The sequence below is a fragment of the Sebastes fasciatus genome, chromosome 3 (genome assembly GCF_043250625.1).
Source record: "Sebastes fasciatus isolate fSebFas1 chromosome 3, fSebFas1.pri, whole genome shotgun sequence".
Classification (NCBI taxonomy): Eukaryota; Metazoa; Chordata; class Actinopteri; order Perciformes; family Sebastidae; genus Sebastes; species Sebastes fasciatus.
Window position 1 is genome coordinate 21,845,014 of NC_133797.1, and position 26,758 is coordinate 21,871,771.

A 26,758-nucleotide genomic window follows, 5' to 3' on the forward strand; every position below is an offset into this window, starting at 1 on the left:
GAGCTTTATTGTTGATTGAGCGAGCATTCTGCAGCATAAATGTTGCACTGTTGTTAATGAATGCTGGGGCAGGCGGTGTGGAGGGAACTGCTGTACTCAAAATAAATTGATGAATCACAGAATGACTTTGCATACTTGTATGAGGTGAGTTTGTACAAGGGAAACCGGTAGAGAGGGTTTGGTTTTCCGTCTGTGGGAAGTAAAATGTTTGTAATTCCAGAGGAGAACAGGTTCAACAGGCTGTGATGTCACGGCTGTCACCAACATGGGACGTGTTTCCACCTGCCAGCCGAGCTTCGTCATTAGGTAAGACCACTGCTCTGATATATCTCACTCTCAACACTGTTTAATTAGAGAAGGACTACACGGACCACTCTCTGCAGGCAGCTGGTTTAGGTCTTCGCCTGTTTGGATCAGATACTACGGCTTTGGATGTTTACATAAGAGACGAAGTTCCATGTGGAGTAGAATGACTTGGCTGCATTCAGCAGGTGTGTTTAATGGCTGATGTTATGTTGATGGCTACTGTTGTTTTTAGGTGACTTCCTGGCATGAAAAAACATGAGATCAGAAGTAGTGATGTGGAATCACATGATTCAGGATTAACTGTGTTCATACTGTAATGACATGTGTTATTTTGAACTGATAGGGAAGTGTTTTACTGAGCTTTTACGCTGCGTCAAGATGATAGTGAGTATGACGTACAGTAATGAGTTGTAATGCAGTGGTGGTATGAAACTAAGTACATTTACTCAAGTAGTATTTTGAGGTACTTTACTTGAGTATTTCCATTTTATACTACTTAATATTCTACTTTATATTTACTCTTGAGTTACTTGTTACTTTGCAGATTCAGATTATTAATACAAAATATAAAAACAAATAAATTATGATGTATTATTAATAGGGTTGTCAATCGATTAAAATATTTAATCGTGATTAATCGCATGAAGGGTTAATCGTGATTGATTACAAGTTAATCACACATTTTTTTATCTGTTCAAAATGTACCTTAAAAGGGAGATTTGTCAAGTATGTATTACTCTTATCAACATGGGAGTGGGCAAATATGCTTTCTTTATGCAAATGTATGTATATATTTATTATTGGACATCAATTAACAACTCAAAACATTGATAAATATTGTCCAGAAACCCTCACAGGTACTGCATTTAGCATTAAAAAAATGCTTAAATCATAACATGGCAAACTCAAACCCATCAGGCTACAACAGCTGTCAGTGTGTCAGTGTGCTGACTTGACTATGACTTGCCCGAAACTGCATGTGATTATCATAAAGTGGGCATGTCTGTAAAGGGGAGACTCGTGGGTACCCATAGAGCCCATTTTCATTCACATATCTTGAGGTCAGAGGTCAAGGGACCCCTTTGAAAATGGCCATGCCCGTTTTTCCTGACGGAAGCTGCGTTAATGTGTTAATGAAATTAGTGGCGTTAAAACTAATTTGCGTTAACGCGTTAGTATCGCGTTAACTTTGACAACCCTAATTATTTAAGATTAAGCTACCCAGCAGTATATAATGTAGTTGAAATTAGCTCCACCTTTACCAGCTGCAACATTTGTGATGTTTACACGTTAATGCATCACTAATTATAATCCAGTGATATTATATATATTATTCTGAAATGGGCCATTCTGCATAGAATTAGTTATTTTACTTTTGGTAGTGTACGTAGATCTTTATGCTAATACTTATGTACTTTTACTTGAGTAGGATTTTGAATGCAGGACTTTTACTTGCAACAGTATTTTTATAGAGTTCACCCACCACTGTAAAAATGTAGGTACTTCACATCAATTTAATAAGAGTAAAAATATGTTATGTTGTATTAACGTTCTCTGTATCTACTCTACAGTATTTGTATTAATGGATATATAAAGTGCTCTGGATTTTAAAATGTTACTTATTCTATACAGTAATTGGTACCAGACAAGGAGATGAAACTGTCCATATTTTGAGGGATTTTTACATTTTAAGTCAAGTAATTGAGAAAAATTGACAGGATATCTTCTTTGTCTTTGTAACTATGCAATTGTGTTGTTTTGACACTGTCACTTTAAACCTCTGCTGCTCGGAAACACTGATCTGAAGCGTGCCTCTCTATTGTTTGATCTGTAGTGCTGGAGGGAGGAGGCGATACCAGTTACTCCCAAAACAGAATCTGAGCTGTAGCAACGTGACTTCCAGCATCACGCTGCATATGATCAGTGTCCTCAGGCAAAACTGGGCTGGTAGAAAGTAGAAGTATCTGCCAGTTAGGAACTAAATAGAGAGGACAGTGACAATGCAGAGTATTATACAGTACATTACAGGTACACTGAATAAGGAAACTCTAGATCCAGATCTACATGATATGATAAACAATCATGCGATAAATATTCCTGATTATTTTCATTCAACTGAGTGCAACAATTATAAGAAAACAGTAAAATGTTCACCCTATATTACGATTTTATGAAATTCTTTAAAAAAAAAATCCCCTGGATCACCATCAAAAAACAAATCGTTCGTTGTTTTACAAAATAATCTTATAACAAGGTCCACTTACTAGCCTTTAACCCCCTTTTAAAAGATATATCTGGTAAATAGAGATATGAATGTCTTCCTTGATCTTTCTCTGGCTGTGCACAGACTCCTCAACGACTTTGACTCCCTCCAGATGGATGCTGTGATTGCTCCATTGTTCACAGACAGCTGATATTGTTTGTTTCTGGTCTCCATTCAGTCTCTTGACAACTGAACTGTCTTGGTGCCAATTGATTTTACATCTACTGATGACAGCTGTGAGATGTGGTTAAAAACTTCAGAAAAAAAGCTAAAAAAATGGACATTGTGTTTAGATAACTACTACTTCCAAGGTTAAGAATTAACTTTCATGCTTAATCTCTTAATGGTCCAACTTTGCAGCCAATTAGATCTTCCTAACTAAAGCATGAATAAACAGGTCCAGGTGTTCATTACATGTGAATAACTGCTTCTCCTCATTATCACTAGCTTCCTGTTTGACTGGATGATCTCCTGATGGATGATCTCCCTTCGTATGCGGAGGCCAGTCTCCACCCTCCTGCTATATTCAACGTCCTCCCTCCCCCCTCCTACAACGCCCCCCTCCACTCCCCTCCAACACCTCCTCCCACCTATAGAGAAGCAGGTAAGATAAAATCTCACTGGTCTCTCTTTCCCCATTTATTCTACACCTCATCAGGTGAGAATATATCTGCACCAAGCCGGCTAAATTTGAAAATGCATCTTTTGTTTCTCTTCTCGACCCTCTGTCCAGACTAAACCTGTATTTTTCTCACCCGAAAACTAATTTTTGAAAACGGTGTGCAGGGCGGATAAATGTGAAAATTCAAACACAGTATAGGTGATTATTACAGAGAGCACGAGGGGGCATAAATGAGTTTTAAGGAGCTGAGACTGAGCCAAGTAGCCAGGCTCTCTGACCCACTGCTGACCACATGTTTGCTGTGATGTTGTTAGTAGGGCTGTCACTCGATTAAAGTATTAAATCACATGATTGTCTACAGTTAATCGCCTGTTCAAAATGTACCATAAAGGGAGATTTGTCAAGTATTTAATGTTCTTATCAACATGGGAGTGGGCAAATATGCTTACTTTATGCAAATATATGTATATATTTATTATTGGACATCAATTAACAACACAAAACAATGACAAATATTATCCAGAAACCCTCACAGGTACTGCATTTAGCATGAAAACATATGCTCAAATCATAACATGGCAAACTCAAGCCCAACAGGCAACAACAGCTGTCAGTGTGTCAGTGTGCTGACTTGACACATATCTTGAGGTCAGAGGTCAAGGGACCCCTTTGAAAATGGCCATGCCAGTTTTCTTTCTCGCCAAAGTTTGGAGTGTTATTCAACCTCCTTCTCAACAAGCTAGTATGACAATTGGCTGGGACCAATGGATCCCTTAGTTTCGTATGATGACAGTATCTTCACTCTCACTTTAAAACTGAGCCCGCTACAACCTCAGACACTCCGTCAGATTTTAAAGAGGTTATTTAAAAATCACAAGTTGCATTAATGCGTTAAAGAAATTAGTGGCGTTAAAATTAATTTACGTTAATGCGTTATTATCGCAGCAGCCCTAGTTGTTTGAGAACTCAAAAGACGATGACAAAGAAAACATTTTTGCTTTTGTTTAAGCATTTTAATTTGGATTGAAATATTTACGAAAACAAGAAGCACTAGTGTGGAAGCACATCATTTTCACCCCTGAACTATGTTTTCAAAATTACCTACCTAGTGTGGACATAGTGGACACGATCTGAGACTACATCCACATTAACCCAGCCCTCCCTGGGCTGGCTTTTTCTATTTTTTTCTAGTTACAATCCAGCGAGATGCTTTTCCTGTACTGACTGTGCCAACTGCTGTGACGCCATCTTCACGAAACCCTGGAAGCATAGTCCATCCACTGACACAAAGTATTAAAGCTATATCTTTACTATTGCTCTTAATAGATGTGTTAATAGCCAACTGTGTAGGTGATATTATTTTGTCCCTGATATCCTCCTCTGTCCTAACTGTGTCTCTTCTGAATGCCAGTTGGTGTAACACCGCCTGCCGGCAGCAGACAAACACAGCCAGCGGTGGTCGTCACGCAGCCGCAGCCTGTTCCCATCTCAGTGACACATCTGGGAGACTCCCCTGGTGTGGTGTGCTGCCCACACTGCCAGCACGTTGTCGCCACTAAAGTCACATACATGGCTGGGAGGGCTGCCTGGTGCACATGTGTGCTTATTTCAATGATGGGGTGAGACAGGCGTATACACATGCATGAGTATTTAACATCAGAGTGCTAAACCAGCTTTAACATCTGTGTATTGTGTCTCTGCGTGTGTGTCTGTTTCAGGATGATCTGTGGTTGCTGTCTAATCCCGTTCATGATACAAGGACTACAAGATGCACATCATTCCTGCCCCAATTGTAGGAACCAGCTGCATAAATACACAAGGTGACACCGTCAGGATTAATGCGGTTCCTCTTGTCCCCGTACTAGTCATAGCACATTTTTGTCACCACATGGATAAATAACAGTTTGTCATAAGATAGGAATGTAAACAGCTCATTGCCCAAGCTATACAGAGAAGCCAGAGAGTTATTTAGGTGATAAGTATGTGATTTAATATATATATATATACAGTACATACTGAGATGGACAGAGGAGTGGCTTATGCTGTTTGAGAAGTTTCTACAGACGATTTCATACTATTTGTTTCGCAATAAAAACAGTTTGAATCTGCCAAAATGCAAATTCACTGCTGCTTTTCACTACCAAGGACAAAACCTACATGCTCTGAGTTTGATACCAAAAATATTTAATTTTGAATTCATAATATGATCTTTCTTTGAGATGTCTTATATATTTTCGGAAAATTTTAAGGCACAACACGCAAGCATTCCTAATACATAGGAACATAGGAACAAACTGAAGCCTCTCCCGTGTGCCAAGCGTGTTGGAGAGCTACGGTGGCCGACGCGAAAACGTGAATCGTCTCTAGAGCCATTTGGAGCAGAGCCACAGTGTGTGTACAAGGGAAGTGAGTGGTGAAGCAAGAGAGAGAGAGCAGCGGTGACGGGAGTAAGTAACGTTATTGACTCCGGCCGAAGCAGGAAAAGTTAACAGTTTGGTTTGTCTGTTTTGTGCCACTGTAGACACATGGCAGATCAACATGGCGGACACTGTGAAGAGGATCCGCTCCCTATTTCTGCCAATAGATCCCCCTAAATGTTACACACTGGTCCTTTAATTATGAGGGTTTTAATTCAAATCAATGAAGAGGAAGAGAATACTGAATCCGTCCCTGCATGTGCATTAGGCACCATTTTACCGCGTGTGTGCAGGATGCTTTACAACATTACAGAGCGCAGACCAGTGTTGTAGTCAAGACCACCTAAAGCAAGACTAGAGTGTATCGAGACCAAGTCAAGACCAAGACCAGTATGAGTCACACACTGCCACACTTAACCATAAAATGTGTAACATACCAACCATATGCACTTCTCAGATTGAACTGAAAGATCCACATTCCCAAGAAAACAAATGAAGATTCCTCTTCATTCACCTCTTTTATTGCCACAAAGCCTGCAGTATGTCTGTATGTGTAAGTGGACTGTGAGAAATGTCTTAAAAGGCATTGCAGAGTCTCGAGACCAAGACCGGTCTTGAGTACTACAACACTGGTGAAGACTTAACAGAGGACGTTTATGATGAACAAGATGATGTCCAGTACAGGGACTTAAATCATAGTTTTCTTTGTTTGTTTGTTTTTTTCATGTATTTGACAATTATATTTTCTACAGTATATTTCAATACTAAAAGAACAAAATATTTGTTATTTGTCTTTTTCTAATGTATATAAAGCTTACATTCATGTTTACTTTAATGATGAAGGGGGCAACTTGTCCAGACTTGAATGCCAGACATGATTTTCTGTGCTAAAGCAAACAAAGCCTATTGGAAAACACATTGACTTAGCATGCTCCAATTTATTTTTCTGCATATTTCTTCTGCACATCCGAGATAAACTCACACAGGTGATTGACTTAAACACTGTTAGCTTTGTTAGGGCAGTACAATTCTTATTAGTACATGGAAGCCAGGTGAGCTGATGTAATTCCAGTTTCAACATGAGCCTGTCTGAGCAACCAGAGTGAGTGAACACACCTCTGTGGGAGGGCAGGGCCTTTACGGTACAATCTGTCAAACATTAACACAGGATTGAATCCTGCTACAAACTGATTGACAGAACTTTTAATACAAAGAGGTACACAAGACAACAACTACATGTAAAATAATAGTTTTTGGGTTGCTATTAAAAAAAAAAAAATTTTTACATCAGTAGAGTTTACTCATAATGATGGTTATGATTTCAAATATGATCACCTGAGATACAGAAAAAACTCTTGTATAGCCTACTGTGTCTCAAATTTATCTGGTAAAACAAATACAGATGGTTGCTTTTAATTGCTGTGATGCATACTTTGGTATATCACTTCTTAAGTATGCACAACTCCAGTCAATTAAGTTGATTATACAAGTTAGTTAAAGGGACTCTCTGTAAGAATCAGAAATTGCTTGTTAACAGCGACACATGTGGCCGTTAAGTCAACGAAAGTCAGCGTCCCTTTAAGTTAAAGAGTCTAAGTAGTTGCCCTCTTCTGAACGGATTTGTATCTTAAAGGAATAGTTTAAATTTTTAGGAAAATATGTTTATTCACTGTCTGAATGATGCTGTGCAGCGCTGTGAAAGTGAAACTTAAAAGCAACACGTTCTAACACGTAAAATATAATGAAACGTTACATTTTGAACTGAAACAAGACAGTATGTTTAGGTTTAGGCAACAAAAACACTTATTTAAGTTTATGGAAAATTATCATGTATTGGTTTAAAATAACTACGTTTGAAAAGTGAAACTTAACGCTTGTGAACACAAAGTCAACTACACGTTGGTTTCACATGGGATCCCATTAAGGCTGACCCAAATGTTAACCAACCTCCAAATCAGTATTCGAATGCTTTGTTTTTTTTGTTTTGTTTTTATAAGTATGTTGAAATCCCAAAATAGCCCATGGAATAAGGAATAAACATTATTCATTATTCATATTCAACATTAATTAAGCTACTATTAGTTATTCTCAGATGTTTGTTATGTGTAGAGGTGCGTGTGTGTAGAGTAGTGTGGCATCGGCACTGAAACAGGGGAGATGGAGACATACTGACAGAAGAACATGTCAGCTTGCTGTGTTGCAGCGCACCATGAAGCGCTGAATACCTTTGAGTATTTCTCACCGAAGCTTCGAAGTCCAACAAAAATGTCAGCACAGACCTAGATCCCATCCATCACCCAGGCCTCCACCCCATATGGAGTTTTACGCTGTCTAAACTACAGCATCTGAGGTCACTGTTGTGTTCTTTTATCCCTTCTTTCAGTGATGGCCCCTTCTGACCCACATCTATGAGACTTATATACACAGATAACGCCCATTTAATGACCTGATAACAGTCTAACTGGCTGTTCCAGCAGTTTCTTGACACCAATTTTTCATTAAGTGGGAGATATTGCTGTCAGAAATCCCCAATATGTCTCTACTACAAATTACAACTGAACAATTTTTCCATTTTATGTGAATGTGGCATTAATCCCCTGTTTTTACACAACGTTTTTGTACGGGATATAACGTGTTACTTAATAAGCTTCAGCAATGATTGATAATGATTTAGACTTGATATATACTGTGATATACGCTTGGTGTGAATAGCAGGTGTATAAAACAGGGTGAAGGTTGTGTTTGAAGGATGTGTGCTGTGCTGCTATGCACTCCAATGCAATAGCTGATTAATGCACCTGCTTTACCTGTCGTTGTAATAATGTGTGACGAACAGTATCTCTGCCAAGGGATTTTAAATCAAAATGTTATCTTGTTATTTATCATTCTATCATGTTGATAGGGAAATAAAAATGGTCTCGGTTACTTTGACGAAGCTGTGAAGTGGTTTTATTTTTCTAACATCTGTGAATAATGTGAGCATAATGTGTGTTTGGCAAGTGTGTGTGTGTGCTTCCATTTTGACCTTGCTGAGGCTAACAGTGTTATAGGCAAAGGGCATTTAGATATTAGTGATATACTTGATATGAACAGCAGCCAATAGCAGAGATACAGCAGGGCTCAGATAGGAAAGTTAATCAGCTACAGACTGGTGGGTCCAGTCGGCAGATAACAAAAGCATTCAGAACTACCAGCTCAGCACTGACACACACATATATCAGCCCTTCATTTCACCACTCCCTTCATACGTCTCCGTCAAGATTGCTCCAGTGTCCAGTCTGTCAGTGTGTAGGTGAGCCGTCATGAGGACACTGTTGCTGCTGCTGGGGGTGACGGCCTTCTGTTTCTGTGCGTTTGTCGACGCTGACAAACAACCCGACCGACAGGAAGACAAATCATCCTCCGAGAAGGATGGAGTTTTACAGCTGAAGAAAGGAAATTTCAACAGGGCACTGAGAAACCATAAGCAGCTGCTGGTGTACTTCTGTAAGTTACACACAAAGACACACACAGCTTGATCTTGACCTACATGTTTATATAGGCTATAAAAATTAACAATGACACCATAAATAACGAGCAACTAAAAGATCGCTGTGTCCTTATTCACACTCACTATAGATCTTCTATAAGATCTTTTACTTAAGTAGCAATACCACAGTGTAGAAATACTCTATTACAAGTAAAGGTCATGCATTTAATAACAAAAGTATTTGCATCAAAATATACTTTAAGTACCAAAAGTAATACTTTCAGAATGACCCATCTCAGAATATTATAGCCTATATTATGTTATTGGATTATAATTATTGATGCATTAATGTGGACATCACAGTAATGTTGTAGCTGGTAACAGTAGAGCTCATTTTAATGTATCTATATATGTTTTATATATAACTTTATTAACTGCTGGATGCTTTTCTTAATCTGAGTCTGGAAAGTAAATTATCAAATTAATATAGTGCAGTAAAAAGTTCAATATTTCCATTTGAATTGTAGTGGAAGTACCTCAAAATTGTAAGAGAAAGTACAGTACTTGAGTTAATGTACTTATTGTGCTTGTGTCTGTTTCTGTGTGTGTAGCTGCTCCTCTGTCTGGAGAAGGCCATCGTATCTCAGCAGCGTTCGAAGGCGCTGCTGCAGAGCTCCAGGGGTCAGAGGTCAAACTGGCCCTGGTTGATATGGCGAAGGAGAAAGAACTGGCTAAAGAGCTCAATGTGACCGGCCTCGCCACAATCAGGCTGTACCTCTCTGGAGATAAACACAACCCTGTGCCCTGTCCTAGTACGTACAAATAACAAATAGTATATCCTTTATACGTACATCATGCTATGTACTGTATATACCATTGTTATAAGGGGGAAATGTTGATTTAACAGATGATAAAGAAATTTAAACAATACGTTTTCAGTTATACTGAATTCATGTTGATTTGAGTCTACTTCAAGGTGACATTTGATGCATCATTGGAGCTAAATAAATGCAGTATTGCCCATCATGAAATTGCTTTTGGTATTCCTTTTCATTATCCAATTAAATCTGTAGGTCAACAGATATTATATTTTCAGTTGGTTTTATTGTAGCGTATATGCAATATTATATTTGAGTATGATTTAAGGTTTTTATTAACCAAAAACATTTATGGATAAACTGTGGAAATGTATGTAATGAAATGCATAAAAAATACATTTGAAGTGGGATATATATCCAGATATGCGAATATATAAATATATGTGCAATGATCATGTAATAAAACTGATGAATTAGGGTGCTGGCACCTTTTTAGGTCCATTTAATGGAGATGTAATTTATCACTTTACTAATAAATACTTTATTATCATAAAGCCCTTTAATAGTAGTCTGGTTATGGACAGCTAAAACTTTATTGAGCTGGCTCTAGCTCTATAGTTAACACACAGACATGAGGGGAATCAATCTTCTCGTCTAACTTTGCAAGAAAGCAAATACACGTATTTCCCAAAATGTCAAAAAACAATTTCTTTAATATCAACCTTAAAAATGATTTGTGATAAAGTTCCTCAGAGCTCAGCGTCCATCTTGACCTGGCTGAAAAGGAGAGCGGGGTCTGCTGCTGACCTCATCGGTGATCTGAGCCAATCAGAGGCCTCAGAGGAGCTGACGGTGGTTGGGTTCTTTAAGGTGAATACCAACTGTTTGATTTTCACAGCTGGTGTCGTCGTGACTGGAACTGAATAACAATATGTGTGTGTTTTTGTGTGTGTAGGAGCTGAACCACGAGTACGTCCAGGTGTTTTACGCTGCAGTGGTCGACCTTCCTGATATTAACTTTACTGTGACACAGAACAATGAAGTTATCAGCAAATATGGTCTCACACATGATGTTGTACTGCTGTTCAAAAAGGTACTTTAACTACAACGCACGCCTCCAACAGATGGCTGTATAGGTCTGTGTTTTCTCAGTACTGACTCAATTATTTACATTTCCGGGCATTATGGATGCAGGATGGGATTTAAATAATTAAACCTTCACGTCAAGCTGGTAGAATACTTTAATTAATTCTCTGCATTCTTAGCTGTGTTTGTCTGTGTGTGTCTGTTTGTGTGTCTGCTGCAGTCTAAGCTCATCCAGGCTTACAAAATGACGCCCGAGACATCTAAAGAGATGCTGATCATTTTTATCACCGTCTACCAGATGGACGCAGTCACTGAGTACACGGGTCAGGTAGAGTATTAGATGCATGGTACATTTTCACACACACACACACACTGTATAACTGCTCTACTCCCAAGTCTGGAAATGTTCTGTGGGTTTTTGTATTTAAACTCACTGAGATGCAGTTACTTTACCATGTTAATACATTGAAGAATTTCTATAGTCTTTGTCGTGTTTAGTTTCAGTTCAACTGTCTTTTTAAGGTGGAAATCTGAAGGTCAAATGCCTTTTTGCATGCATAAATAGGTTTTGTGGCTTTTGTTCTTGTATTTAACATTTACACCCTGAATGGGAAACACATATGAGAGATACAAACAGTAAAATAAATTAAAGTAATATTTTGAAAAAGTAATGAAATGGCTCTACATCCTTGCCAATTTAAGGGTTAAATTTTGAAGTACACTCCACCCAAAATCTTTGTTTTCAGAATCAAAGACTCACTCCCTGTGGGTCTGAAAGGTGGATGTTAAAAGGAAGTGTGCTGCTTAAGTTTGTTGTGATGAATCATTGTAAACCGCTAAATGTGCAAGCTACAGGTGTGGGGTAACTTTTGGGATATTTAAGCTGCTGTGGTCAGAATAGTACTAACCAGATGGAAACTGTGCTGTAGAACTACTATGATGTAAAAATGAGCCTTAAAAAACAGAAAGGCTCCTTTCCCTCACTAAGATATTTAGATTGGTGGACTCAGATAGTAAACTAAAACACCGCTGCCGAGCAGCTGAGGAAAACCTCTCTGGGAAACAGAGTGAAGTCGACTAAAGACTAAGCTCGAGGAGCAAACAGAAAACAGTGAGCAAATCATGCAGATAGGTTCACGTGGTAACTTCTGCCGATTCACACACCTCTACACAGCTAAAACAAGCAACAGAATGCATTTCGCACCACCTCTAACAATGAGACAATGAGCACCTGATCAGTGGAAACCGGTAGTAGATATACGCTTCACACACGTGATCCTCATCAGGGATAATTAGACTCCCACAGCTGCCTCTCCTCAGAGAAAATCAACCCAACCAGTTTGGTGAGTGGCAAGTGCTCCTCACAGTATCTTGAATGGCCAACATTAAAAAACAAAATGAGATAAAAAATAAAAGTAGACATATTTTGACATTCTGCATGAAAAACCACTCTGACGACATACAAGTAGCAAAGGTTAGAAAAAGTGAAATTTTCCAGGCAACACGTTGTATAGAAACACAGCAGAGATTTAATTTAACAGTTTGTATTTGCTAAAAGGATATTCACATGCATAACCATATATTGTTAATGGAGATTATGTTATTCTCTCTCTCTTGCAGACAGCCACTCAGATATTAACATCACCTGTGTTAAACCACGCCCTCCTGTTTGTCAACAAAAGCTCTGCTGGCTTTAAAGAGATCTACACGGCCTTTAACGGCGCTGCAGAAGCATTCAGGTTGAAGGTAGAAACCAAACTAATCATTTCAAACAGCAGCTCATATGAGAAGATGGCGTACTTCACCTCTGCATGTGTGTTCAGATTTTGTTCGTGTGGGTGGACGTGGATGAGCCTCGTAATGGCAGGCTGATGGAGTACTTCCGGGTTCGTGAGTTCGAGGCTCCTCTGATCCGAGTGGTCAACCTGACAGACCATGTGACCTATCACCTGCCGTCTGACACTCTGGACGTACCGACCATAAAAACATTCTGCCAGTCCTACCTAGAGGGCAAGGCTAAGGTAACATTCACTCTCATTTAGTGTGTGATACATAAGAAGGACCTGGAGAAACAACTCGTCCCTTATATAAAAAATGTGTTTGTGTTAATGTAACAGCCTAAGATGCAGAGTGAGCCAATACCTGAAGGATGGGACAAACAGCCGGTGAAGGAGCTGGTGGGAATGACTCTGGAGCAGGTCGGCTTCAACCCCAACAAGACTGTTTTTGTCATGTTCTGTAAGTAAATACGCTCTTAATTTAAAATACCCAGTTCATGCTGTTTGTAGCTATACATACGAAAAAAGTAATGCACTGTAATTTGTTTATACCCCACAAAATCAATTTGTACGTAATCCACGTAATTGTGAACCAGTATAAAGAGCAACAAACGCTACGTAGGGAGGAGGTCGGAGTTGATGGGTGGGTCAAAAAACTTTCACCCAGGAGACCGGTATTCGTACCCCGTGTGAAACCAGAAGTTTACGTTGATTTATTTGTCATGTAACTTCCGTACATAAGTTACGGCACTTCTGGAGTTATTTTTAGCCAAATCACAATCTTTTCCTAAACCTAACTAAGAAGTTTTAATTTGAAAAGACTGGAGCGGAAATGGATGTGTGTATCACGTGTTGGACATTCGTAGGAAAACGCAAAAAAGACACTTAGACTCGTATGCTGGTTTAACATTTGCATGTAAGTATTGCTTTAACGTCAATTTAAAGCTGGATCGTGGGATTTTACATAAAAATGAACGTCCGTTACATTCAAACCCTTGACAAACGAGTTCACACAACACTGATTAAACCTATCGCTGTCTGGGAAAGCTCTCTGTATTTTGCAGTGTACCGGAGTTGTGGTGTCTGTTGTTGCTTTCCTGCACTGGTGCACCGGAAGTAATGCGTTTCATGTCAACCTGCCAGACCTAAAGGTAGTAATGTGTATTTTTCAGATCTTCCCTACAGTCCGGAGTCCCGTGCTGTGTTTCCACTGTGGGAGGACTTGGCCGAGGCCTTGAAGGACCGAGAGAACGTGGTCGTCGCTCGCATCGATGCTTCAGCTAATGACATCAACATGTCAATGCAGGGCAACTACCCATCACTTTGCCTGTTCCCTGCTCTATATGCTGAAAGAGTAAGGAGCATAGCAATGATTATTTTTGTGTGATATGTACTGTAATATATCCGCTGTGTGTCTTATGCATAAAAGAAGCTAATTATTGTGAAATGTCTGCTGAAAAATTGGGGATTATATGTGTTATCTGTGAGGGAAACAGGATATGTATCGAGGTCATAATGTTCAGGATGTCTATGATCCTGTCAGGTGGTGATTTACACTGGTAAGAGGAATGTGAAGGACCTGCTGAAGTTTCTAGACAAAGAGATGGAGGAAGCCAAAAAATACAGAGTTATGGTAAATTGTTGCCCTACAAACACCAACATCATTGAAGTGGTTTGAGTTTGTATGACTGTGTGTGTGTGTGTGTGTGTGTGTGTGTTTGTGAGCTGCGTTTCTTTAATCTCTGTTAAAAATAAACCTCTTTCTTTTGTGTCTCCAGGAGGATGAAGACAGGAGGAAGTACATCAAGGCCGCAAAAGCTGAAGAGGCAAAAAGAGCCAACGAAACCAAAGACGAGCTTTAATACAGAAACAAAGAGAGTACAGTGTGTGTGTGTGTGTGTGTGTGTGTGCGTGTGTGTGTGTGTGTGTGTGTAGTATGCATGTGATACCTTTTAGTCAGTACTCTCTAAACACAGATGTGGTTTTATCTACTCAACCAAGCTGTCATTAACTGTCCAATTAAATCCAATAAAGTCTTCTGTTAAAAACTTTGATGGTTACTTTTTATTTATTTAACCAAAACAGTTCTTGACACCGAACTGTCAACTAATAATGAATAAGAGCCCGACCGATACGTCAGCACGGTTGATATTATCGGCAATATGTCTTCAGATATATTGTACTTGTATGTCGGCCGATAAATAACAAAAAAATTGCAGTACAGAAATGGCAAAGATACGTTTGAGGTCATTTAGAGACAGTGTCTTAATTACACAGTTGTCCACCAGAGATCGCTGACAAATTCAGAGCACGGTGACACGTGCAAATGCAGGTGAGGGCCCATCGCTTGCCGAGACGATATTCACCTGAAAGTTCACCAAAGTTGAACTTCACGTGAATTCGAAGATGCAAATTTGCCTTGCCACCGGTAGCAAATGCTTTTTTGCCACTTTGCTCGCATAAAATGAAAGTGCGAATGTTAATTCCGCGCATGTGTGACCATGCCTTGATTCTTTAACTAAAAAATGTCATGTTCATTACATATCTTGGTCACATAAAATTTTTTTTTTTAAAATGATGATCATAAACACAATACATTTTTTATAAGAATCCCTTATAAAACAACAATGAATTCATCCTTCTGATAAATGTTGTCTGTGTAGCCAGCATTTTTTGATTTAATATAGGCCTATTTGAATTTGATTACTTTTAAGGCCAGCAAAATAATAACAACATTTTCACTATTTCCCCACCAGAGTGAATATTTCCTGGCAGTGTGGCATTGTTTTGAAACAGCATTTAGATGTTCATGTAGAGAAAATTAAAGAATTTCTTTCATTCAACAGTTAAAGGGACTGTTTGTAACTTTTTACACGTATAAATTTACCGTGTCGGACCGTGGTCGGAGTCTCAGCTCCTCTGCCTGCTTGCCTTCACTTTCACATCGCACGCGTTCTCGCTGTCTCGCTCCACCTCACGTTCATGTGCGTACACTACACACTGCAGAAGACTTCGTAGCTCTGCGAATATCTAGTGGACGTTTGTGCAGTAATAAATGCTGCAGCTCCTCCAGACCAACTGAGGTTTCCAGTATCTTGTGAAGTGGCGGGGATCCGCAGAGAGAAACGTTATCGTCCCCAACCGGGTGCCGGTGTCTTCCTGCGGGCATAGTCGGGAGACGATAACGTTTCTCTTCCTTGTTCAGTCCCGGAGGCTGAGGCAGGAAAAGCCAACACTAGGATCAGCATTGATTTATGCAGAGACCTTCGTCTGGACAACTAACATTACTGCCAAGCAGGTGAAATATAGAGTGATATTGTGGTTTTAGCTGACGTGTGTCGCCTCACTGTTTTGAGCGATGCTCGTTCATGTCTATGTAGAGCGAGGAAGCGCGAACCCGACGCTGACTTTCGTTGACTTAACAGCCACAGGTCAACAAGCATTTCTGAAAGTTACAAACAGTCCCTTTAACATCTTTAGTTTTTCAGACATAAATTTGTAAAGGCAATTGTATCATCATGATATGGTTCCACTGAGAGTCGATAAATGATAGAAATGTCTAGCAGCCCTAAATTATAATAGATTTATGTAAGGTTATGTCTTTTTTGGACAAAAAAAGATTCCTCTTCAATAGCCAGAAGAAAAAAAACAATAAAAAAAAATATTAAAAAAAATAAAAAAACAAGGTTGAACACGAAGCAATGTGGTAAATCTAATTAAAAAACAACAACAAAAAAACATAATGATAAGTGACGGTTAATTGTGCGGTGCTGTCGGTGACGCGCGGTGACGTCACTCGGATGCTGGAAGACGCCGCCGCTCCGCTCCTCTCTGACCGTCTCCTCTGCTCCTCTCAGCGGGCGTCAGGCTGCACAGAGCCGGAGGAAGGGATGCAGCCAGCGGGCGCGTACGGCGCCGCGAAGGCCGGCAGCTTCGCCTTCGATCCGGTCGCCTTCATCACGCATCCCCGGACCATCCTCAGACTGATGTCGTGGGTGAGTTAAAGCCTCCTCTGCAATGTGAGCGTTGACATCAATGGACAGGCCTACACCTGCACACACACACCCTCTGTCTCTCTGTCTCTCTGTCTCTCTACCATTCACATTGTCTGCATCTCTTTGCTATTCTGTCTTTTATCCAGTCAGGATTATTATTATATTTTTTATATATAAAAGGCTCAGTATTTGAGTTAAATCTCTGTTGTGCAGCTCGGTGTAATAAATAGAAATGATTTCAGTGATGCAGCTTCTGTCTGGATCTTCAGGACCAGAGTCTAATTACCATATGTTTATCTGGAGCCTCTTTGTGTCTAGATGTGAACGCTTTGGATGTGAATGCTCCCTATAACCAGAATGTAACACCTCTCTATCTCTCTGTCTCTCTGGTGTTGATACTGTGAGTCATCATACACCACTTTAATATGCACTGAAGGAACAATTTGGGTTTTTAAAAAGAGGCATATATGCAAGTTAACAGAAGCACATGATATACTCTTTCTGTCTCTGTGTCTCATAATTCAATTCAGTTCAACATGATTTGTCATGTTGTCACCAGTTCTCCTTAAAAATAAGTAAACTAAAATACAGAAATAAAAACAAAATCAAGTCAGGAAGTATTTGGATGAGTAAAACAAAACAGATAATACAAATTGGAACAGATTAGTACAATAAATACAATGTAATGTAAATATAATGTGACATGTAGACATTAAAATGAATCGCGAGAGGCTGCAACAAGCATATATTTTCATTATCGATTAATCATGATGATGATTCTCTAGATTTTTTTAATTGTTTGGTCTATAAAATGTGAGAAAATACTTAAAAATGTCAAAAACGTCCTTAACCCAAAGGGGATGATCATCAAATTGCTTGTTTTGTCAAACCAACAGTCCAAAACTGAAAAATATTAATTTTTACTATCAAATGATAAAACAAAGAAAAGCAGCAAATACTCACAAATAAGTGTTTTTTTTTTGCTTAAGAACTGGCTGAAAAGATGAATTGATTAATAAAATAGTTGTGATTATTTTTCTGTCGATGGACGAATCAATTACTCGACTAATTGTTTCAGTTCTAATAGAGGTATCTAAAGATTGGTATGTTAAACATTTATTTTGCATGCTATTGACAGCCCTTCATTGTCACATATTGTGCAGTTACAGTTACAGCTACATGTCCATCTCTGGGTCGATGTCCTATAATGGCATCCAGTTTTTAAGGGAATTAAGTAAACAAATTTATTAAAGGATCAGTTCACCCAAATTGCATTCTGCCATCAACCACGTAGCCTAAAACTGAGATAAACTGCTCAAAGTTCACTGTTTGGGGATAATTTGATGTCTGAAAATGTATTTGGTAATATATTCCACTAAACAAAAGTATAAAGTGAAATGGAAAGAAAGGCTAAAACTAACAACTATGTACATTATCGATAAATCTTCCGCTTATTTTCATAATGAATCTACTAATCGTTTTCTCTATAAAAAAAGAAAATCTCAGAAAAAAGTGAAAAATGTCCATCACAATTTCTAAAAAACCCAATGTGATGTCTTCAAATGTCTTGTTTTGTCAGACCAACAGTCCAAAACACAAAGATATTCAATTACAATGATATAAACCAGAGAAAAAGCAGAAAATCCTCACAATTGAAAAGCTGAAACCGATGACTGTTTGTCTGAAACAATTAATCTATCATCAGTATAGTCGCAGATAATTTTCTGTATTCAATTAATTAAATAATTTCTTCAGCTCTAATGGAAAGAGACCTCAAGTCGGCTCCTAGAGGGGTCCTGTGAATCCAGTTTGATATTATGCTAATACAGTTCTTAAATAAATTAGCATTTTATCAAATTATAACTAGGCAGACTTGAGGGTAGGACATCCTACATTGAGGCACACTTTTGTTTAGCAAAACAAAAGTATTATACGAAACTCAACAGCAGAGCCCTCTCAGAAACAATGTTACGTGGGATAATCCACAGATCCTGTGGAGAGTTTTCCATATTTTCTACCTCATACAGAGATAGATCGGTGGATCATAACCAGAAAATTGCTTCTATAAAGCGACACTGCTCTACAGTTGTCTGTGTGCCTCTATACCATTAAGAAGGAAATGTTTTGTAATTGGGGTGAACTGACCCTTTAAAACTAAGAGAAGTGTATCTTTGTATCTCATCCACACACACTTGAAGAAGCAGTGTTTATTGGTGTGTCTGTGTGTGGTATGTATGAGGAATGAAAGGCATTCATACACCAGTGTGAGTTCATTCTCTTCTCCCTGTTACAATCATAAACCAGCTCACGCGTCTTCTTCCCCTGCAGGTTTTCTCCGTGGTGGTGTTCAGCTGTATCGTGAACGAGGGCTACATCAACATCGGCAGCGAGCGTTTGCTCTGCGTCTTCAACAACAACGCTGATGCCTGTAACTACGGCGTTACCGTGGGCGTCGCCTGTTTCCTCGGCAGCATCTTTTTCCTGATCCTGGACATTTACTTCCCCTCCATCAGCAGCGTCAAGGACAGAAGACGGGCGGTCCTACTGGACCTCGTCTTCTCTGGTACATAATATACACAAATACAGCGGTGGAAAGTAACAAAGTACATTTACTCACTTACTGTACTTAAGTACAATTTTGAGGTACTTGTACTTTATTTGAGTATTTCCATTTTCTGCTACGTTATGCTTTTACTCCACTACAATTCAGAGGGAAATATTGTACTTTTTACTCCACTACATTTATGTGACAATTTAACTACTAATTACTTTGCAGATTACGCTTAATAATTCAAAATATAATCTACAAATAAATTAGGATGTAATATTATAAATTAAGTAAAACTTTATTGCCACTATTATGATTGTTAACAACAATTGAAACAATATTATCTGTTTCTGAAGCAAATTATAATAGCATTAATAATAATAATACAAGTTAAAAAAAAGATGATTGACTTTACCTTTTTTTTCTGACCCCTCTGTGTCCCGCCTACAGGTCTTGCCAGCTTCCTGTGGTTTGTTGGCTTCTGTTTTCTGGCCAATCAGTGGCAGGCTACCTCACCAGACGAGCTGCCGTTGGCCCAGGGCTCCGACGCTGCCAGAGCAACCATCGCCTTCTGCTTCTTCTCCATCCTGACCTGGGTCTGTATGTTTAAGCCTGTGTCTAAAACCTGGCCTACAGTACATTTACATGTGTGTGTGTTCATCATCATCATCATCATCATCATCATGCTTGTGTGTGTGTGTGTGTGTGTGTGTGTGTGTGTGTGTGTGTGTGTGTGTGTTTCAGGGTTATCAGTGTCTGCTGGCAATGAACAAATTTAAGAGCATTTCCTTCATGGAGGACAAGCAGAGGCTTCTTCCAAAGAGCTCTTCCACCCTCTCTCTAGTCTAAAACACACACACACACACACACACACACACACACACACACACACACACAAACACACACACCTGTATATTACTCATTTATTATGGCGGAAAGTTTGTATGTATTATGTGCTATAGGATCAGGTTTCCTTCAGTGATACTAGCTAGTTCAGAGGGCTTTTTAAATATTATATATATTAATAGTTTTCCAATATTGCTATATATCACTACATGACAAATGTATGCAAGGTATCACATCAACCCGATCTCATGGGAAGGCGTATAAATAGCACGATTATACAAGGACATTCCGCATGTCATAAGAATGCATTTTATCTTTTTTTGGGTGTCATTTTTACGCCACGCAATAAAACCACAGTAATTCTGCAAAACCACGTACTTAGATGTAGGAATAACATCATGGTTGGGTTTAAAGTAAGTAAACTAAGTAAAGTACGTACGGAAACGGCGTAACATAATTACGGAAAACACGGCACTAAAAAACGAACGTAACTCCAAAATAACTCAACAACACTTTGGGACACAAATATTGGTCTTGAACATCGATCTCCTGGTTGAAAGTCCTGTGTTTGTTTGACTCATCCCCCCCCCCACTATAAGCAGTCACTAACTCTTGAGTGTAGCATATTTACACAGATGCGTTTACATTGCAGTCAATACAGACTACATGGTGCACAAATGACACGCCAAAAGCAAAACATTGTTCTTATTGCACACAAAATGACTTACGAATTACCGTTTCATTCATACGCCATTTAGTGTGACTGGGCTGATCACATAGAAGGTAAACTTATGATGATCAGTGTGATGAGCTGTAATCCATCCTTCATATGTGTAAAACAAAAAACGCAAAAACTCATTATGTTAGTTTTTTGACAACAGTTTGCTTAGAATCATTCATTTGAATGAGTGATTTTTAGAAAAATGGAAGTGAAAAAAAATTACTTCTCATGGAATTATTTGTGGTTAATCTGTTTTATAATCAATACAAGGTCTTGAATTTGTGGAGCGGTGGTGGTGGCCCAAAGGTTAGAGTTTTCCAAGTTCGATCCACTGACCAGCAGGATAAATGTCGGTGGGGAAAGTGAGAGAGCAGTGCTGGCACGTCTTTCATTACAAGCATTCAGGTGCCCTTGAGCAAGGCCCTTAACCCCTAACTGCTTAAGCTGCACAGTAGCCAACAGGTCAGACTGCGGCTCCACTGGGCTGTTTCCAGGTGTGAATGTGTGTAACTGAATGTTCCTGAAAAAGAGCTGCTCTCAGCGAGACTTCCTGGGTTAACTACAAAGTGTTTTAGAAAAAGAATTGCAATGCAGAGGACATTGCCGGTCAGACAGAGGCGGACAGATTTATTGTCCATTGACAACTCAATGGACCTTGTTAAAACAATTTTACCACCAAACCAAAAGCAGCCATTCATCTCACTGTCAGATGACGCAGAGAGGTTAAGATGTAATTGTGTCAAGGATGTGCAATATGTTACAAAAGATCCTTTTTTTGGTCTGCCAAGTCATTTTTTTCCCAATAGTTCTGTGGCAATTGGTTCCAATATTCTTCTGAAGAGGATTTGTAGCATGTGATAGAGAGCACTTTGAAGTTAGTTTACTAATCATGAGGAGTTCAACTCAGCCTGTGATTATAACTTAAACTTTATTAAAATCGTCATATGCAAACAGGTACATACATGAAATTTGACCTCTGCATTTAATCTTAAGCATTTAGGAGCAGTTGGCTGCTGTAAAGCATCCAGGGAGCAACTTAGGGTTCAATGTCTGGCGACCGGCTCAACCCACTGAGCTACAGCCGCCTCAGTATAAATGTATACTGTCAAGTCCAACCCGTTCTCGGTGCGTTGGTTTCCGATGCCGAAGAGCACTTACCAAGTGGCGGTATTTGACGAGTTGGGAATGAGAATGTGTTGCCAAATCAAATCAATTTTATTTATGTATGCCAATATCACGAATCACAAATTTGCCTCAAGGGGCTTTACAGACCGTACATCATACAACACCCTCTGTTCTGAGACCCTCGGTTCTAATGTCTTCTGACTTTCTAATGAGAAAAGAGTGATGTCATAAGGGTTGTTCCATCTACTAACCATTATACCTAACATCTGCCTTAGAAACTGGGGGCATGGAGTTTTAAAGAAGGGGATTTAACAAGTAGGTACAGTAATGCACAAGATTCTCTCAAGTTGCATTATGGGAAATTTGGAAATTTTTGGAGTTTAACTATTCTTTTTTTAGTCCGTCTCTTGTGAGTCATCCAACTACATGAAAGAACAGTATTAAATCGCAAGACTTTTCTTTTGACAGGTGACCTAAACCTTTTGTACTCTGCTACTCTGGTTTCTTCAATCCTCCGCCTCTCTGTTTTGAGTAACAGCACTTTTAACCAAACTATCCACATGTCCAGGTTTATGTAATAGCCTTTTTCCACTGCAGGAACTTGCTGAAATGTAATTTAACAATGTAAACATCGTCATGGGTTCTGCTTTTCTTTCCACTGTTCTGTTCACTTTGGGGACGAGTTCCTAGAACTCAATTTTGGCACCGCTCAGGAGATTATATATGCTTTCATGAGTTTCTGTCAGTGCTGTCTATTGTGAATGAGCTAGCAGATGTGTTCCTACATCACAACAAGTCAGCCAAAAAGTGCAGGGAAAAAACTTAAAAGGATTATATCAAGATTATAGAAAAAAAATGGGTCTGGAGGAGAAAATTGCAAAAGTGTGGAGTGATTCATCATGCTGGATTCCATTTCAGGCTGACCAGCTTGTGTATATCCATACATACTGTATACAGCGGACACTAAAGGAAGAACCCAAAACCAAAACCACACCAGGTTCTTTAAAGTTTAGGTTATGGGAATCCCTAGATTATAGGTTGTTATGTTTTTTTAGGCACACTAGAGGAGCGACTTTAGTGATGGCAGACTAAAATATCTCAACAGCTATTGGATGGATTGCTATGAAATTTAGTACAGGAATTCGTGGTCTCGGATGAATCCTAATGACTTTGGTGACTTTTCATGTAGTGCCATCATCAGATCAAAATTTCCCTTTGTCCAATAATTTGCTTCATGACGAAATACTTGAAAAAGTAATGATATTCCCATCAGCCTCACCTGTACTTTGTATTTAGGGCTAATTAGCAAATGTTAACATGCTAAACTAAGATGGTGAACTTGGTAAACAATATACCTGCTAAACATCTGCATGTTTGCATTGTCATTGTGAGCATGTTAGCACAATGTTGTGAGCACTATAGACTCTTCATCTTGCTGTGAAAAAGTACTGTAACAGTGGCTCTGATGCAAATCAGTGTGCCACTAACAGCCTCTGCTAATGTGCGTGTGTTCGTGTGTGTGTGTTACTAACAGGCTGTACTGACGCTGAGTGCACTGCGACGCTTCTTAACCGGCAGCAACAAAAACTTGTTCACATGGCAACACCTGGATCCTCCCTGTGGCAATGCTCGAGCCACACCGTACCCCATCGCCAACGGAGCTACCATAGTAACCACCAACCCCTATCAAGCGCCGCCCTTCACTGAAACCCTGGACCCCCAGAAACTCACACAGCAGAGACCCGTAGCTCCTGCCTTCTAGAGACAGACGGAATGGTGCGTGTTGAAAGACACTGCGTACCGACGCGGGCATGGACAAGTTCCTGCCTCGCTGGTTAGTGGCTTTCCATCGTCTCCTGCGATTGGCGGGATTTTGGGTCATGTGAGGATGTATGATCTATTTTCACCATGGCAACTGCTGGCTCAGCTTAGTTAGTTGTAACTCTCTGTGTCAAGAATACTGTCTTCTTCTGCTCACACACACTCACCCACACACAAACACACAGATTTTGATGCACGCAAACACAGCTGTACTCACTCACACCTGGATGTATACATGTAGTCTTTACCTGGAAACACACACATTATATATACATACATATATACACCTGGAGGCACACACACACACACACACCCACACACACACACCCTGACTGCATGTTCATACGGTGAGGTGCAGAATAACATAGACGTAGATCTGTGATGATGATGCTCCATCTGCCTTATAAAGGGATACAAGGTCTTTAGTGAAGGAAGTATTGAAGACAATGAAGCTGTGTAGCTCTGTTTATCTGCTTCTGTTTGCCCTCAGTCTGTACAGTCTGACCAATCGCAAGCTGCCCTGCAGACCTGTGGCCTTTCCTTGGCTGAAATTGAGACAAGCAGGCAGCTTGACCAATAGATTGCAAGGAAACAAGTGAGGGGGTGGCAGAAATTGGTACATTTTCTTGGCAAGAAAATAAAGGCAGGACAGCTTAATGCATTCTGAATACTATAGTGTTTCAGTGTGAAATATTCATGTGATTAAATATTTTATTGTGATATGCTGAAGTGGTAAAATTAAATATGAAAAATAAAAATCTATCGACCACCACCATCAGAGCTGTGAGTCTTGCTTTGTTCACCTCCAAATAGCTTCATCCTTGCTTCTTGCAATGTGAGCAACTCTAATAGTAGTGTGTCAGGCAGATTAATCAACATCTGCTGGAGGACCATAATTAGAAAGGATACTCGAGTTATGTTGAATTCATTAGCAACAGTAGGCAGCAGCTGTGCTGCATGTTATCTCTTTTTTTTTTGATGAAGCACCCCATGTTTATGGACCTCAACAAAGTATGCAGAAGTCCTGAGGTTAAATTTAATACCTTTAAACACGATTCTTAAGACTCTTTCCATTAGGGGTGGAACGGTTCGTGTATTCGACTTGAACTGTTCGGTTCAGGACGTTCGGTTCGGTTCAGTCCGCGACATCCTTTCGGTTCGCCGTTATTCAAAAGGCTGTTTATGTCTATTACTTACACGCGTGGAAGAGAAACTCTGGAGCGTGAGTTATACCCAGAAAGTTTTGGCAGTGCACCAGGAATGTTAGCAGCGCTGTAGCGCCCAGTAGCTCATGATAGTCGAGCTAAACTGACAACGATTTGTTTCAAACTGTGCGCCGACACTGTTCAACTGAAGTCGGATTTTATGTGGACACTTAAAATATTTAATTACGACGGCATCACCCGAATGTGTCGATCAGCGGAGCAAAACAAAAGCAGACTGGACGGAGAGTCCGTTCCCCCACAGCGTTCAGACAGCCTCCCACTGCAGATTCACACCGTGCCAAAGTAATATCTAATGCTATGAGAGTGTTTATCGCTGCATATACGACCACACTCGATCGTTAACAATACAGAATTAAAGCATATGGTCAAAGTGCGTGAGCCTTCACGTGTGAATTTTAGTCTGTTTTGCCTGCCCTGTATAAACTAGCATAAGCTTTAGAACTCATTGCTGCTTCCAGTTCTAAAAATGTCATGAAAAAAGTCCCAGTATAGTATGCCATAAAAATGTCATGAAAAATTCATAAAAGTAGTCAGATTATAGTATGGCATGAAAATGTCAGTAAAATTCATAGTATACTATCCGTATACAAAGTCGGATAAAAAAAAGTCATAGTAAAAAATGTCGAAATATTTAATGAAAAAAAGTCATAGTATAGTAAGTAAAACATTTTAATGAAAAAAGAGTCATACTATAATATGGCGAAAAATTTCATGAAAAAAGTCATAGTATAGTATGTTGAAAAATTTAATGAAAAAAGTCATAGTTTAGTATGTCGAAATATTTAATATAAAAAAAGTCATAGTATATTATGTTGAAAAATTTAATGAAAAGTCATAGCATAGTATGTCGAAAACTTTTACGAAAAAAAGTGATAGTATAGTGAGTCAAAAAATTTGATAAAAAAATGTCATAATATAGTATGTCAAAAAAATTTACCAAAAACGTCAAAGTATAGTAAGTAAAAAGATTTCATGAGAAAAAAGTCATAGCATTGTATGTCAAAAAATGTCTTGAAAAAAGTCATTGTCAAAAAATGTCATGAAAAAAAGTCATAGTATTGTATGTCGACAAATTTCATGAAAAAGTCAAACTATAGTATGTCGACAAATTTCATGAAAAAAGGCATAGTATAGTATGTCGAAAAATCTTACAAAGAAAAAGTCATATATAGTATGTTGAAAAATTTCATGAAAAAATTTCATGAAAAAAATTTCATTAAAAAAAGTCATAGTAAGTCGAAAAATTTTACGAAAAACTAGTCCTAGCATATTATGTCGAAAATTTTACGAAAAAGTCATAGTATAGTATGTCGAAAAAGTTCACAAAAGAAAGTCATAGTATAGTATGTAAAAAAATTTCACCAAAAACTAGTCATAGTATATTATGTTGAAAAATTTCCTGAAAAAAGTCATTATGTAGTATGTCGAAAAATTTAATGAAAAAAGTCATTATGTGTATGACTTTTATTTTATACTATTGACTTTTTTTCGACATAATAAACTATGACTTTTTTAATTTTTTCGACGTACTATACTTTGACTTTTTTGTGGTCTTTCGTTGACATGCTATATATTGACTTGTGAAATAGATCACGGTGGTAGATATCTGGTTAGAATACTGGAGGTTGTGAGTTTGATCCTTATGTGACACACACTGAGTTTTGAGGGCTAACTTCAAATGGAGAGGTCAAATAGAAAAAGAAACAATACACCAGTG

At 38.9% G+C, this 26,758-nt stretch overlaps 3 protein-coding genes across 4 annotated transcripts; all 3 read left to right on the plus strand.

Moving 5' to 3' along the window:
- Nucleotides 1-332: 332 nt before the first annotated feature.
- On the plus strand, nucleotides 333-8,538 carry LOC141764394 (lipopolysaccharide-induced tumor necrosis factor-alpha factor homolog). Of its 2 annotated transcripts, XM_074629614.1 has the most exons (6): nucleotides 333-491; nucleotides 3,017-3,173; nucleotides 4,383-4,481; nucleotides 4,603-4,810; nucleotides 4,910-5,011; nucleotides 5,713-8,538. In XM_074629614.1, exons 2-6 carry the CDS (start codon nucleotides 3,044-3,046, stop codon nucleotides 5,783-5,785), a joined length of 612 nt encoding a protein of 203 aa, XP_074485715.1. In that variant the 5' UTR covers nucleotides 333-491; nucleotides 3,017-3,043; the 3' UTR covers nucleotides 5,786-8,538. The 2 variants fall into 2 exon arrangements, with proteins under 2 accessions (XP_074485715.1, XP_074485716.1); XM_074629615.1 differs by lacking the exon at nucleotides 5,713-8,538 and having other exon boundaries at nucleotides 4,910-5,141.
- Nucleotides 8,539-8,810: 272 nt separating this feature from the next.
- On the plus strand, nucleotides 8,811-14,811 carry LOC141764393 (protein disulfide-isomerase). The gene is made up of 11 exons (XM_074629613.1): nucleotides 8,811-9,094; nucleotides 9,689-9,889; nucleotides 10,641-10,765; nucleotides 10,851-10,988; nucleotides 11,202-11,309; nucleotides 12,602-12,727; nucleotides 12,805-13,002; nucleotides 13,099-13,219; nucleotides 13,932-14,113; nucleotides 14,303-14,392; nucleotides 14,538-14,811. Exons 1-11 carry the CDS (start codon nucleotides 8,911-8,913, stop codon nucleotides 14,619-14,621), a joined length of 1,557 nt encoding a protein of 518 aa, XP_074485714.1. The 5' UTR covers nucleotides 8,811-8,910; the 3' UTR covers nucleotides 14,622-14,811.
- Nucleotides 14,812-16,544: 1,733 nt separating this feature from the next.
- Nucleotides 16,545-24,587, plus strand: LOC141764395 (synaptogyrin-3-like). Its single transcript, XM_074629616.1, has 4 exons — nucleotides 16,545-16,754; nucleotides 19,083-19,317; nucleotides 19,753-19,898; nucleotides 23,529-24,587. Exons 1-4 carry the CDS (start codon nucleotides 16,560-16,562, stop codon nucleotides 23,754-23,756), a joined length of 804 nt encoding a protein of 267 aa, XP_074485717.1. The 5' UTR covers nucleotides 16,545-16,559; the 3' UTR covers nucleotides 23,757-24,587.
- Nucleotides 24,588-26,758: the final 2,171 nt, after the last annotated feature.